The 15695-nt window shown below is 40.1% G+C and overlaps 1 protein-coding gene across 4 annotated transcripts in view; it reads left to right on the top strand.

Annotated features, from left to right (window-relative positions):
* Nucleotides 1-15695, top strand: part of LOC117675990 (vascular endothelial growth factor receptor kdr-like) — a 197098-nt gene that overhangs the window by 102709 nt on the left and 78694 nt on the right. For all 4 annotated transcript variants that reach the window (XM_034435095.3, XM_034435094.3, XM_087877452.1 and 1 more), the window contains one exon: nt 8136-8286. In XM_034435095.3, the coding sequence (XP_034290986.2) occupies nt 8136-8286 (151 nt within the window). The remainder of the gene's footprint in view (nt 1-8135; nt 8287-15695) is intronic.

Genomic DNA, 15695 nt, shown 5'->3' with positions numbered 1-15695 from the left:
CAGACCATGAGACAATCTGCACCCAAGCTTTAAACTAGGTGAAATGGGTTGTGAAGTTTGCAGTGTACGTGGACTGTCATTGTCGTAACAAGCAGAATTGAGCCTTTTTATTAAACCATCATAGGCTTCATTTTTGGGAAAAAAATGATTTAGAGTTGACGTTATATATGAACATGGGCGATGCATGTTTCATGTATGTATTTAATAAAAAGTTTGCATGGGTGGGATCAAGAAATAGGAATAGGGACACAGACTTGCAATGTTGGAGGAGAAAGTTTTCGATTGTATCTCTGTCGTGGAAGTAGCTGTAATTCTACTCTATTCCTCTCCAAATTGCAATGTATCTGGTAGCTGTTCTTTTCTATGTGTAAATCTACCCATATTGCAGTTATCAGATGACCTACATCTAAGAAAACAAGTCGTGTATCATTATGACACCAGAGGTCAGTCTGATATTCGAACTGGTTCAAGCTTCCAAAGTGATTTAATCAGTTCAGATCATCTTTTCGAATCGGAATGATGTTTCAGATCAATTACTGAATTGGATGCATCAAATTAATGGTGCAGTTTGGAAGGCAAAAAGATCATTTTGTCAAGTCAATTCAGGGCTGAACTAACATACATAATCAACTTGACTTTTTGAATCAATCGGAAACATTGAATTGGAACAAGTCAACCATTTGAGCCTGTCAACAGAATTTCATCAAGTGGCTCGGAATTTGCTTTGCTAAGGTTGGAATTCAGAGATTGGGCTTGAACTAAATGGCTGGGTGAGACTTCAGAGCAATTAAACTTGTGCATCTAAAAACAAAGCAGGTTATTTGTAGCAATGTGTGATTCTGGTGTCAACAGAACTTCCCTGCCAATTCACCTCTCATTAGGTTTTTTTTTCAAGGGTGTCATTTTAGTAAGTTCCAGTTCCTTCCAATTAGGTAGGAATGTTTGTCTAGGCGAGACGGAAGCTTTTATTTTTTTGAAAACAACTTTGTTTTGAAGTCCTTGTCTCATTAAATTCATCACGAGATGCTTAATTTCAAGTGTGACTCAAGTTATATAGAGATTTTGGCATGAGTTGTGGCCACATGTGCAATTGTGCATACCGAAAAGGAACTGTTTAAAAACCCAGCTTCTTTTGTTCTTTATACAAAGGCAATGAGCTGGAAAGAAAAGAGAAAAACTGTACATTTCAGTGTGGGTCACCTGCAGATCTGACACAACGCAGGGCAGAAACAGTTTTTCAACCTTTTGCACAAATTTGTGATGAGAAGAAAAATTCTCTCCTCCTTTGAAAGGCATTTTAGAAGAATCTTCAAGAGCAAATTCTCTTTCATTGAATGAGAACAATTAGAAACAGGGAAGAATTTCTCTACCTGGCAAAGCCAGGAGAACGTGCAGGCTACTGGAGAAAAGGACATTTTCATCATCATCATGAGTTGGAAGGAACCTTGGAGATCATCTAGTCCAACCCTTTGCTCAAGCAGGAGCCTTTATATCATTTCAGACAATGTCCATTCATGTCCATTCTCTTCTTAAAAGCCTCCAGTGGATGGATCACCCAGAACTTTTGAAGGCAAGCCATTCCACTGGGAGAATTTCACCTCTTTTTAAGAAACCCGCCCCCCCCTCTTTTTCAGGCAAGTCATTCTACTGATTTTATTCACCTATTACAACAAAGATGTGTTTAACAAAAGTCTCCCGATCAAACTTCCATGGATTGGAAGGTGCTTTTCAGAGAGCCAGTGTGTCTCAATGACTACGAGATTGGGTCAGGAGCAAGGAGATCCACAATTCAGGCCTCTCTTAGATCCAGAAAGTACCTGGGTGACTTTGGACCAGGCTCTCCCTTTTAGCCCAAATCAGCATCCAGATGAAAAACAAAACTCCTTGTCACATCATGCGCCAGTGAGTTTGGCTGAAAGGACTAGGTAAGTGCAGTGCAAACCAAGCGGATCCTGCAACAATGTGGGACAAACACTAAGAAAAACAACATGAAAGGCTGCGTATGCAAATTCTTATGCAAATCTAAGTGGATCAAAATAGCAACCTCCCTCCCCAACTCTTTGCATTCCGACTCTTGTGAGAAGCATCGATTCAGCTCAGGTTTGAAAGCCACCCTAGGACAACTGTTTGTTTGTTTGTTTGTTTGTTTGTTTGTTTGTTTGTTTATTTATTTATTTATTTATTTATTTATTTATTTATTTATTATTTAAATTTGTATACCGCCCTTCTCCCGAAGGACTCAGGGCGGTGAACAGCCAAAATTAAAATACATACAATATAAAATTTAAAATAATTTAAAAAACAGAATTAAATCGAATTGGTTTCCCAAAAATTAAAACCCATTACCCTTAAAATAACCCATTAAAATTTTAAGCCAGCCCAGCTTGCTGAAATAGGAAGGTCTTCAAAGCTCGACAGAAGGTCCGGAGGTCCGGGATTAGTCGTATCCCTGGGGGTAGCTCGTTCCAGAGGGCGGGTGCCCCCACAGAGAAGGCTCTCCCCCTGGGGGTCGTCAGTCGACATTGCTTGACCGATGGCACCCTGAGGAGGCCCTCTCTGTGGGAGCGAATTGGCCGGTGGGAGGTTATCGGTGGCAGAAGGTGGTCTCGTAAATAACCAGGCCCTAAGCCATGGAGTGCTTTAAAGATGAGAACCAATACCTTGAAGCGCACCCGGAAGACCACCGGAAGCCAGTGCAGCTAGCACAGGCAAGGAATCACATGGGAGCGCCATGTCGCCCCCATAATTACCCACGTGGCCACATTCTGGACCAGCTGGAGCTTCCGAGTGCTCCTCAAGGGGAGCCCCATGTAGAGAGTGTTGCAGTAGTCCAGGCGAGAGGTGACGAGGGCGTGAGTGACCGTGCATAGGAAGTCCCGATCCAGAAAGGGACGCAACTGGCGTATCGGGCGGACCTGATAGAAAGCCCCCCTGGCCATCTGCTTTCATCATCATCATCTGCTTTCTTCTATTCCATAGTTAATAGCTGATTCAGAAAGAAAAGTTTGAAATTAATCAGTGGGACATCTTGCCTCCTAGAGTTGAGCCTTCTCTAGTGCTGGAGATTTTCAATTGGACAACCATTTGACCAGGATGATATAAGTACAGGGGGTTGATCTAGAAGATCTCCAAGGTTCCTTTCAGCACTAGCATTCTGTGATTCTGTGAAATGGGGCCTTAGGAAGAGGGCTTCCAAAACTTGCAGGGTATAAATGCTTTGATTTAGGTAGAGGAAGCTGTCTCGTGAGATCTGTCAGGCTTAAAAGCAAGAATGACATGTGGTGAAGTGTTAATACCATTTTATAATGCCTTGATAAGACCACATTTGGAATGCTGCATCCAGTTTTGATCACCACTATGTAAAAAAGATGTTGAGACTCTAGAAAGAGTACAGAAAAGAGCAACAGAGATGATTAGGGGGCTGGAGGCTAAAACATGGAAAGAACAGTTGCAGAAATTGGGTATGTCTTAGTTTAATGAAAAAAAGGACTAGGGGAGACATGACAGCAGTCTTCCAATATTTGAGGGGCTGCCACAAAGAAGAGGGAGTCAGGCTATTTTCCAAAGCACCTGAAGGCAGGACAGAAAGCAATGGACGGAAACTAATCAAGGAGAGGAGCAACCTAGAACTAAGGAGAATTTTCCTGACAGCGAGAACAATTAATCAGTGGAACAGAAATTGCCTCCAGAAGTTGTGATTGTTCCAACACTGGACTTTTTAACGAAGAGATTGGACATCTATTTGTCTGAAATGGTATAGGATTTCCTGCCTGAGTAGGGTGTTGGACTAGAAGACCTCCAAGGCAACAGTGAAAACCTACCTGTTCGCACCGGTTCAGGTGAACTGGTGGCGTTAAAAAAAACCCTACCAGTTCCTCTGAACTGGTATTTCCGACCATCAGCTGTGCCGCACGATTTAAATCATGCGACAGAGCTGTTCCCCCCCCTCGCTGTTATACTTACCTTCCAAAGCCTCCTTTTTCCACATGATTGGCGTGTACTGCACATGCGTGCGTGGAGCGTGCATTTTGTGTGCACTGTGTATGTGTGTGCAATGTGCATTTGGTGCACACTGTGCATGCACACACGGCACATGCGCACATGCAGCACGTGCTTGACATGCATGCATGGCCAGCGAACCGGTAGCAAACCGGTTCAGATTTCACCACTGCTCCAAGGTCCCTTCCAACTCTGTTATTCTATTCTGTTAATTCTTTGAAGATGAGCTTTTTCTTGTTTCACACCTATAGACAAAATCTGGGGACTGTACTCTTTACATCAACAATATACTCTGGGAACCATTAGGGAGGGGTTGTCTTCACCCTCTTTCTCTGGGCTGAGTTCCTCTTACTGCTCTGGTTTTCACCTCCTCACTGGATTCCATCATGAGATGTGATTTAATCAAACAACTCAGCCTTTACTCCTCATCCTGGTAAACATCTAAGCCAACTTCTTCAAATGGGTTTCCCTCAGATACGTTGGGACAGAAAAACCATCACTTTCAAAAGTATGTTGACTTGGTCTACAAAGGGTCTCCAGCTGGGAATAGCTGAATTAAGAACCGAAAGATTACATTTGTCTCTTTGCTTGAGGTTTTCCACCACGCTATACCTTTATGGGTCGTACCAGGGAAAAGGAACGATGGCGATTTGTTTCACTCAAGGTCATCAAACAGAAGAAAGTCAGAACTTTGGGGTGATGAGCCTAAAAGGGCAGTGAATTGTCCTTTTCAATTTTTCTTGGAAAAGAGCTGCTTCATGGTGCTTAAGGCTGCTGGGACACCCTCACTGGAATGAAATGTTGTAAGAAACTGTGCCGTAAGATATCCAGTGGACAAGTTGGCTAGTGAGTGGCATGCTTGCATAGGCAGGAGCAGAAGAGTTCAGTCTTAAACATATGGTTAAGCTATGCCAGATAATGTCACTTCATATATATTTTTTTATGTAGTAATCTATGCAGGGGGTGGAGAACTTTGAAAATGTTCCTTTTTGTGGCAGCCACTATTTAAGTGCACGTTAGACCTAAGCAGCTAGAAAACTTGGTTGCCATAGGAATCTCTTATTGCAGATTCATTGCCGACAATCTGTTCTCAATAACAATCAACCAAAGAGAACTTTCTTTTCCTGACCCAAAGACCTTCCTTTCATCGCTCGTTCCTAGACTGTCTTTATAACTTCCTCCATCATTGTGTAGTCATGCAACTCTGTGTGCAAATGTGTGTGTGTGTGTGTTTAAAGAAAACAGTGTGTTTGATAGCTTTATCTTTCCAGGTTAGAGTAAATAATTGCTCTTTTGTTTCTCCAGCAGTGATTACTTTATTCCCTAATTCATTAGGTCTGATTTCAGGTTTCACATAATATTTAATAATGCAATCTACATTTTAAAAATTAATTGGGTAATGAAAAGCGCATCTGCAATTCGTATAAGCCATTGTTTTAATTGAGTGCTAAGTGGAAAAATCCATTATTACAATCAAAGAATTCAAGCATTTATCTGTTCACTCCTGCCACCAAATAGAAAAGGTTTTATCCCATTGCTAGATATGTTTAATCTCCCCTTCTAAGCTTGTAGTGTTAAGCAGTTGGAATGAGATTATCTTGACAAAACCTTCACATCCCTCCAGACTGGGGAAGGAAGTTGAGATGCGAGAGCAGAGAAACTGCCTCTCCAAATCAAACTCTCCACCAGGAGATCTCTTATAAATCCTTTCTTTGTGACCTTTTAAGCAAGGTTGCACTTTCAGTGTGCAAAGTACAGGTAGTCCTCAATTTACGACCCCAGAATTTATGTTGCAAAATGAGAAATTTGTTAAGTGAGTTTTGCCCCATTTTACGACATTTTTAAAGCGAATCACTGCAGTAATTAAATTAGTAACACAGTTGTTAAATGAATCTGACTTCTCCATTGACTTCGCTTCTCAGAAAATTGCAAAATATGAATATGTGACCCTGGGACATGCAACCATCATACATATGAATCAATCTGCAAGCATCTGAATTTTGGTCATGTGACCATGGAGATGCTGTAATGGTTATAAGTGTGAAAAACAGTCCTAAGTTGCTTTTTTCAGTGCTGTTGTAACTTCAAATGATCCCTAGGTGAACTGTTGCAAGTCGAGGACTACCTGCATGTGTTTCTTCACTGAGCAGTGCACATTTTTGATCATCGCCTGAAACGCTCAAAAATGTTCAGCATTTTTGTTGCTCACATCCTTTTCTTTATTACTAACACTTGCAAAAGAGTTGCCGGCAAAGAATACAGGTAGTTCTTGACTTATGTCCATTCCATTATTGACCGTACCATGTTCAATTACAGTGACACTGAAATATGTCTGGTCCTCTCGCTTACAACTGTTGCAACATCCCTTAAAATTCGGGCATTTGGTAAGCGGAATGTATTTATGTTGGTTGCAGCATCCCAGGGTCACGTGATCTCCATTTTCAAACTTTCCGTCTGGCTTCTGACAAGCAAAGTTAACGGGGGAAGCTGGATTCACTTATCTACTATGTGATTCATTTAATGACCATGGCTGAAAGGGTAATCAAATTAGGAACAACTCAGTTAATGACTGCATTGCTTAGTGACAGAAGTTTGAGTTTTAAGTTTAATTTTTTTTTTAAATGACCCTGTGGAAACATTACAAAAAGACTTTTGAGTCACTTGTGTTAATACAGCCCAGATTTGTGGAAAGAGTATGTAAATCACAAAAAAAGGAGAAAGAATGCGGATTATTTTTTCCAACTCTCTGTAGAACAGAATCTGTAACACACACAAAAGACATATTGAGCAAATTTTAGTGCAGACCAGGTCTGTTCAGATCTGTGCATCTATGTTTATAATTCAACTCATCTGGAGGGCCAACACTGTTTTGCATTTGTGCTGTTTAAGGGAGGGGTGTCCTGCTTTATTTTAATTATTGTTTAGTCTGAGCTGTCTACCTTCTGTCTTGTTTATGTTTTTTAATTGCTTTAATTTAGTATTTATATTATTAGTATGATCATAATAATATCATTAGGATTCATTTATATTTTGTTATTTATTTAGTGTATGGCATATCATATGTGGACTAGCAATATATATTAATATTTCACCTAGATATTTGTAGAGATTCTCACTCATCCAGATCATGATTGTCTCAAAGTTGCTCTTTTCTTCAAATGGCAACTGGGCTGTTTTTTCCTTGAGGAAGAAAGAGAAAAACTTCCAGAAGGAAAAAACAGTCCAGTTGCCTTTTGAAGAAAAAAGCACCTTTGAGATTTCACCTAGATTAAGAAAATACAATAGAATATAAATATTACAAAGACCAATGTCTAGGCCATCTAATCACCTAGCAAAATTATGTTTTGTAAGATGGCCAGAGTCCACCAAGATGGGTGGCTATATTGAACCTAGAGGTTGAGGATGGTTTTTATTCCAAATCAGTAGCAGGTGAAAAGAGAGCAGGAATCAGTCCTTAAATTTGGGGAAAGGGAGATGCAGAGGAAAAACATTGAAGATCTTACATGGAAAATACCATGGTAAGGGTATCCAACCTTGGCAACTCTAAGACCTATGGACTTCAACTCCCAGAATTGGCTGGGGAATTCTGGAAATTGAAGTCCACAGGTCTTAAAGACTGCATAGATCTTTAAGAAGATCCTAGTTGTCAGCTGTCACCTTATACTTCCTTATGCTTTGCTACCATGCATTGACAATCTGCCATGAACATAAGGTGGATGGGAGAGGGAATGGTTGGCGGAAAGCAAAAGTAACCTCTGAATTTCCCCAAGATGCTGCCTCAAGGTCACCCAGCTGGGAGAAGAAGGCAGCTGCATACCAACCTACACTTGTACTGACCATTCTGAAAATGTCTTGCTTGAACCTGATTGGTCATGGGAGCATCAGAGATGGGAAGGAATTAAGGAAGGGAAAAGTTGAATTTACGGGTTTTGGCACACAATCTCAGTTCTGGCTTTGCATTACTGCAACACAGTTGACTTCTAATAAAACTATACCTTTCTCAACAAATGGAATTAAGGATCGTTTCTAACTAGGGGTGGTGGCAGGTGTGACATTTGTCTTTTATTGCTTCATGTATACTTACGACTTCTTTCTCAGGAAAGCTGACCTAGCTGTATTATTTTCTTTCTCTTCAGAGAAACCTCACATTTATGAAAAGGAGATAGATTTTTCCAATACTGAGCTGGTCACTAAAGGAAGAGAGCACAGCCTTCAATGCACCGCAAGTGGATGGCCTCTGCCCTCCATACACTGGGAATGGGAGCCCTGCAACCATGCAGAAAGCCAGTACGTACTCATATATACCTAGTATATTTATCTTCCCCATGATGGATATCCAGCAAAAGCCACAATATTGTCATATGCATCATGACATGATTGCACAAGTAGAGTGAATTACATGGATTGAATTACTGTGGGATGATGTTGCTTGCTCTTTAGAGTTGCTTACGTCCTCTATTACTCCAAAACCGTGTTTATGGGCTTCTCAAGATTTAGAAAACCATATAAGAAATCCTACTTGCTATGCACTGGAGAGAATGTTGAGATTTTATAGAAGTGGGCCAGGTATTCTTGACAATCAAAGACTTTAGGCTTTGGCGTATGAAGCAAATTATAATCCTTCCTCCCCAAGAAAAAAGACCAAAACCCTTCCTTGCCAGCAATCAACCCTCATATGAGCAGAAATTAACACCAAGATTAGCACTGGAGCAATAATCAAGAAGTAAATAATACCCCAATCAAGGAACTACCAGACAAACAAGCTAACAGTAAATAACAGCCTAATCAAGAAACACTTCCACCAACACTGACAGAGCAAGCCACTAGTATATCAAAATAAGAGTAAACCCTACTCTCTTCAAGCACTGATAATGTTACCTAGTTTGGTAAGGAAATGTCTACAAAAAAAACCCCACCAAGCTCATAGAGCATCAAGAACCCTGCAGTTCTCTTCTTCTTCCTCCTCCTCCTCCTTCTGCTCCTCCTCCATTCTTTAAATTCCATTCTCATCTGGTATTCATGATGTTACCTAGTTGGGTCATGCAAGAGAAGCTCAGTGAGCTCAAGAGCCCCACAGTTCAGTCCTGAGCTACAAAGATTTTCTTCTATCAGCTTTAGCCTTTCAAGTAGGATAGTGTTCCTTCAGCTCTTAAACTATGGAAGAAGCTGTAAAAGACAAAGTGTGAGTCAAAATGATAAGAACAATCCTTCATTACACCAGAGAGCCATCTAGTTGGACATTTGTCTTCCATTGCAGAAATTTATCCATCAGCACAACATTAAAAAAACATTTCATGGGTTGTTCCCAGTATTTGGTCAAACATGAAGGTTTCATTTAGCTATGAAAATAACGAAGTAAGTTTCCTGTATGGATTTGACTTACTTTCTTCAAACCTCTGGAACTGATGAATATTGTAAGTAAATTCTTCACTGGCCATGGTGAAAATGCCCATAAAGACAGGATAGATTGCATTTACTGAATTGAGGGGAAGTAATTCAGCAACAAAAGGACGTTATCAGGTGACTGCAAAGCCCCACCCCTTCAATAGAACCTGTCCTTGAACTTTTGGGCTCTACCCATTAAATGACAGAGGCTCACATTGCCCTAGTCTCATATCAGCTGACCAAAATCTGAGAATTACAGCCAGATTTGAAAGGAGGCATTACCCCAGCTAATCTGCCTGCAAGGAGTTAAAGTTCTTCCACATAAACAACTACCAAAAAACATTGATAGCCCAGTGGGAAGTCTTGAAGTTCTTTAAAGATTCCAACTGAAACAGCTGCTTCAAAGGAAATAAACAGGCCCCCGCTGAATGTATCTCATGGACTCAGCCGGTTCGGAGACCAAGTTGGCTTTGTCCACTCTGTGTTGAGAAGCAAAGAACAAGGCCCAAACAGCAGACAGTGAGTGGTATTTTGAGAATAGATCTGGTCTCTGTGTTGTTAAGTCCTGCTTTTGATGGAGCTGAAGATGGGAATTCAATCTAAAATGAGAATTTTAGAATAGTGTAGCAAGTTCGCATGTTGGACTTGGATTATGAACACCTCATTCAGACATGAGGTGACTAGGAAGCTTTAGTGACAGTTACTTTCTCTTTTGGCCAGTGGAATCCAGTGTGATCAGCAGAGGTGGACATAAAGCCAAGATGGTGGTTGCAACCGCATGATTGAAACCCCATCGCTTTTTGTTACACATCTTGACTTTTTTGATCCTGCCCACCCATAGACACCTGTGGCCCAGAGGATTATGAGCAGAAAATTAGAGAGGAGCCTAATATGACATATGACCTTGATATGTCCTTTCTTTTCCTTCAATCCATTTCTGCTCTCTCCAAACATGCTAAAAAAGATGTAGGGATCTAGTTTGTTAGTTGTAGTGCCATGAATAACATGTATAAATCTTTCTTATCAGCTCCGATAATGAACTGTCTTTTGAAATTACTCCTCCACCCACATCTGTGAGCCCAAGATAATATCCACATTTCCCCCTCCACTCTAAAAAGATATACTCCATCTATTATGAAATTTATAATTCTGGGATTATAAAGAGAAGCTGCCTAGGCATTATTATGCTATTACCCTTTGTGAGTGTGAACAAATAGATGCAGCCTGTGCTGTACAAAGGGCAAGAAAAACAGATGAGAACGAGCAGAGTTTTAATGATTTCCACTGGGGAAAGAGCAAATCACAGGAGTTATTGTCTCAGAAAGGAGATAAGGTGAAAATCGAGGCTGGCAGAGGCACTATTAGTACATAGCAATCCACAGAGTCAAGAAACATGGAGAGAACGATGTAGCTTCTCCAGGACCTGCAAGAATTGGCACCATGATAAAATATAGAAGTATCTAATATGGAGGCCAACCAAGGGCTACCAATATTGACTTGGACTTAAAGTGGACAACCTCATCTTCCCCACAACACACGATTGATGCAAAGGATTTGGGAATACAAACAAGATGTTGTGGTGGCCCTCTTCTTTAGACAACCTCTGATGAGACAAATTCATGAAGGAGAAGACTATGAAAAGATATTAGTCATGATGGTCCTGGTAGCCTCCAGAGACAGACATAGTTTTCACTGAACATCTCTTACTTCCAGTTAGAGCAAACGATTGGCTTCAGGTCCTACTTTGGCTTTAGAGATACCTAGTTGCCACTGTGGTGATGTTGGATTAGAAGACATTTTAGCTATTTTCATCTTCCTGTGGCTCAGACAGGTATCTTATTTGAGATTCTTCTAACTGAAGAAGCTGGAGCTTGATTTTCTGCACGTTACATATTCTTTGAATAATACCAAACATACATAACTCAAGATGGAACTGTTGGGTTCTTGGTGTTCTTTGAGCTTGCAAGAAACATCTGCTGGAAAACAACTAAGCTCAGAGAAACTCTGAATCCAATAAGATATGCTTTCATTGCTTTGGAACATCACATTCTACAGATCTGCCCCAAAGACACAGACATTCTTTGTCTGCTCTGCTCTTTGCAGTGATGTTCAAAGCAGCTACCTGTCTTTAGTTCCATCCTACACTCAGCACACAAACATAGTGATAAGTTGGTAGATTCTAACAAGAGACAACCTTGTAGGAGCAGAGGAGGGGGGGATGGTGAAGCTCAAATGTGCTAAACAGGGATTTTGTTGAGATAAGCATGCAATGTTGCCTGTTGCTTGTAGACAAACAGGCAATTTCCTTTGTTCCTGTTGAAATATTAGCAGAACAACTATAGGAGACCTTTGGCTCAAGCCTGAATGGAAAATACTTCTCTTGGTGAATGCCAGTTGGAGCCAAAGGTAACAATCTTCATGCACTTTAACCCTTCTCTGCTGCAGGAAGAAATTTTGGAAGGAGTCTGGTTTTCCACACAAAACAATAAAGGACAGATGAAAGAACATTAAAGAACTAATCTATGTTCTCTCTCTCCCCCTCTTCAAGTTTTTCTGGGGGGTAGGGAGTTACTATCACAGGAAGAACATCTGTAGAAAAATAACAGAATAGCAACAGAGTTGGAAGGGACCTTGGAGGTCTTCCAGTCCAACCCCCTGCTCAAGCAGGAGCCTCTATATCATTCCAGACAAGTCACTGTCCATTCTCTTCTTTAAAAACCTCCAGTGAGGGAGCACCCACAATTTCTGGAGGGAATCTGTTCCACTGGTTAATTGTTCTGTTGGGGAATTTCTCCTTAGTTGATTCCCTCCTTGGTTAGTTTCCATCCATTGCTTCTTGTCCTGCCTTCTGGTGTTTTGGAAAATAGATTGACCCCCTTCTTTGTGGCAGCCCCTCAAATATTGGAACATTGCTATCATGTCACCCCTAGTCCTTCTTTTCACTGTCTAACATTGCAGTTGCAGCTTCTTCAGTGGCTCAAAGACTCATCCATTGACAGATCTTTGGATTAGTAGCCAAATAAGTTTGTGCGAAGTCAGAGAAGAGATGGGAATTTTCTCTTTGAGATATTCTGGACCATGTCTTTCCTTCCCCTTCCCCTTTGATTTCAATAATACAAAATATCTGATTCCCCAGAACACACAGTGGGAAATCTCTGGAGACTGTCCCAGCAAAACTCTATTCTGTAAGGGTGGTGATTTTATCTCAACATAATTGGCAAATCCATGATCTGAAAAAAAGCTTGAGCTGTAGCATAAAAATTAAGAGGTCAATGTACACTGGATGCTTTGCATTATACATAGGCTTAGAAACCCACATAAGGCTCCACTTTTGGAAAACTCTATCATAACGGCTTCCTAGAACCTCCTTTTCTGAGAAATGCTCCATTTTTGCTTGACCCTGATAACATGTCTCTCTTGGAGAAAGTTGCCAGTGGTGTCATTTTAAAATGGTATTAGTCATTTGCACATGTACTTTGGCTTAGAGAGCTATATGGTCTGCATTTAATGCAAGCTGACCTGATTTGCCATTCCAAAGTCAATGGACAAAACAATAATTTTTCAATAATTAAGAGCTTTGGTAGCACAGTGGTCTAAGGCACCCTGTTATTAAGCTGGTTATTAAGACCAGATGCCTGCAATTACTGCAGGTTTGAATCTCGCCAAGGCTCAAGGTTGACTCAGCCTTCCATCCTTTCTAAGGTAGGTAAATTGAGGACCCAGATTGTGGGGGCAATAAGCTGACTTTGTATAAATATACAAAAGGATGAAGGCTATTGCTTAGCGCATTGTAAGCCGCCCTGAGTCTGCGGAGAAGGGCGGCATATAAATCAAATTTTAAAAAAAAAATCTGAATTTTTCACGACAGTTCCCCAATTCAAAAAGATATTGAAAAAGATTTTAGGAAGAAGAAGAAGCATGAATCAAAAAACTTATACTTGTGAAGATAATGTTCAAAAATTATTTTTATTCAGTCTCACTCTTTGCCAAAATACACAGATAGAAATAAAATGTGCATATGATATAACAATAACAACAACAACAACAATAACAACAACAATAATAATAACAATAATATGATGATGATGATGTTATCCATTCAGTTGTGTCCAACGCTTGGTGATTCTAAGGGCCACGTCTCTCCAATCTTGCACTGTTCTTTGAGTTGTTCTATGATCTGGCTGTTGTCAGCTTTGATGGTGTCCCGTCATCGTGTTCTTTATCGGCCTGGTTTCCTCTTACCACTAACTCTTAATTGCTCTTTGCAGTGAATTTCCCCTGCATGACATGGTCAAAATAAGTGAGACACGGTTTTGTGATCTTTCCTTCCAGTGACATGTCTGGTGTTATACACTCCAATACTTGTTAATAATATATTAACTATTATTAAGCTGTTGTGAGCTCTCCAGAGTCATTCAATAGTGAGATGAGTGGCAAATAAATTAAATAAATAAATACATGAATACTTTTTCATTTGTAATCAATGAAATTGCAACATTGCAATAAAAGTGTAGGAGAAGAGCAGGAAGAGCTGGGAGGCAGAGTTAAGCATGTCATCAGCTTAGAGTCATTACGTTGCCACAAACGGTTCAAGTTCAAACCCTTTTGAACTCCATTGACCGATATCTGGTGCCATTTTAGTACTGAACTTTAGTTGCCTAGATTCCTGTGTACAGGTTTGAGCAATAAACCTTCTGAACTGCAACTTAATGTTCCTGATCCTTTGCAGCTGACTTTGATCTCTAATTGACTAGATTAATGTCAGGACAAAGGATCAAGACCTTACATTAAGTGCAGTTCAGAAGATTCAGACTTCTCTCATGACATTTGGACTTAAAACAATTAAATAGGCCCACCAGAATCCAGAAGTTTCTGATAAGTAGATCTTATTGTTGAAAAGCTAAGAAGCCATTATGAAAGAACACAAATCACTGCTATGTAACAAATGCAAGCCAAATTTATAATATCAATATTCAGATGATTTTTAATAAAATAAAAGAAAAGAAGAGAAGAGACTGGACAGCCAATTGACTGGAATAGTATTAGGGTCATTGAGTGCTTGAGCAGGTGGTTGGACTAGAAGGTCCCTTCCAACTCTGTTATTATTTTAAAGTTGAAATGTGCCTTTTTCTTCTGCCTACTCTGTCAAATTTCTTTCTATTTCTTGTTTTAGTACAACTTAATTTACTTTTAGCTGTTTACTTGTAACTATATGTAAAAAATAGCTTTCACAGATATGCTCATGTTATTGCTAAGTATGAGTCACTTGGTGGACTTAGTTCACATTAATGTAAACTTTTGAAAATTCTTCAAGAATGGCTGTATTATATGCTCCTTGGGATTAGCTAGTGGTGATCTAAACCAAGAATGAATACGTTAATGCCAGTTACAAGCAGCTATGAAACTGTCACCACTGGTGCACTAAATATAATATACAAATAGTCTCTTGGTGTAAGAATTGGTTCCCAGGCTGATAAGGATTCAGAAACCGATTATGTAAATAACCAGCTGCAAATTTCTCTATCAGCAGTGGAAAGTACTCCTTTTTGCTAAATCATAGGAAGGATATTTTTTTTTTAAATTAAACTCTCCAAAACTATTTTAGAGATTAGTTTTAAATGGGAAATAGTTCAGTTGCTGGAATTCTTGTTGCTTTTTTCTCAATAAATACTGCCCTAAAGAGAACTGTGTGAAAATCATGGAAGAAAATAACTTTTGGTTCTAGGCAGCTGCCGAAGAATCTGGTCCGTGATCTGTGCTGCCATTTGGAAATACACCTAGGAAATACTAAGGCTCTCTCCTAAATGTCTATGGAGATTCCCAATCATCCAGGTCAAACTGTGGTTTAAATAGTTATATCAACAACTTTCCTTAATCTGGTACAGGTGTAAATTCACTTGATTATATGAAAAATAGGATCTACTTTAATCTCCCTTGTAGTTCTACAGATGACAGGCTTCCAAAATGAATCAGATACTCACGAATGAAGCCGAATATACGTGTCCCAGAATAATGTTGCAGGATCCAACCTGGGTTGGTAACTGGGACCAGAGGTTTTGTCTTCCAAGCTTTTGGACTAGATAGAGAAAAGTTTCCTGAAGATGGGTTCCAGCACGGAATCAAATCCTGAATAAATTCAATTGGATACTTTCAGATTAAACAAAATGGCTTATTACAGCCATTTTGAGCCGAGGTGGCGCAGTGGTTAGAGTGCAGTACTGCAGGCTACTTCAGCTGACTGCTGGCTGCAGTTCGGCAGTTCAAATCTCACTGGCTCAAGGTTGACTCCACCTTCCATCCTTCCGAGGTCA

Source organism: Pantherophis guttatus, chromosome 12 (assembly GCF_059756535.1).
Source record: "Pantherophis guttatus breed Tessera chromosome 12, ASM5975653v1, whole genome shotgun sequence".
Taxonomy (NCBI): domain Eukaryota; kingdom Metazoa; phylum Chordata; class Lepidosauria; order Squamata; family Colubridae; genus Pantherophis; species Pantherophis guttatus.
The sequence above is the reverse complement of the archived record's forward strand: the minus strand, read 5'-3'. Positions and strand labels throughout refer to the sequence as shown.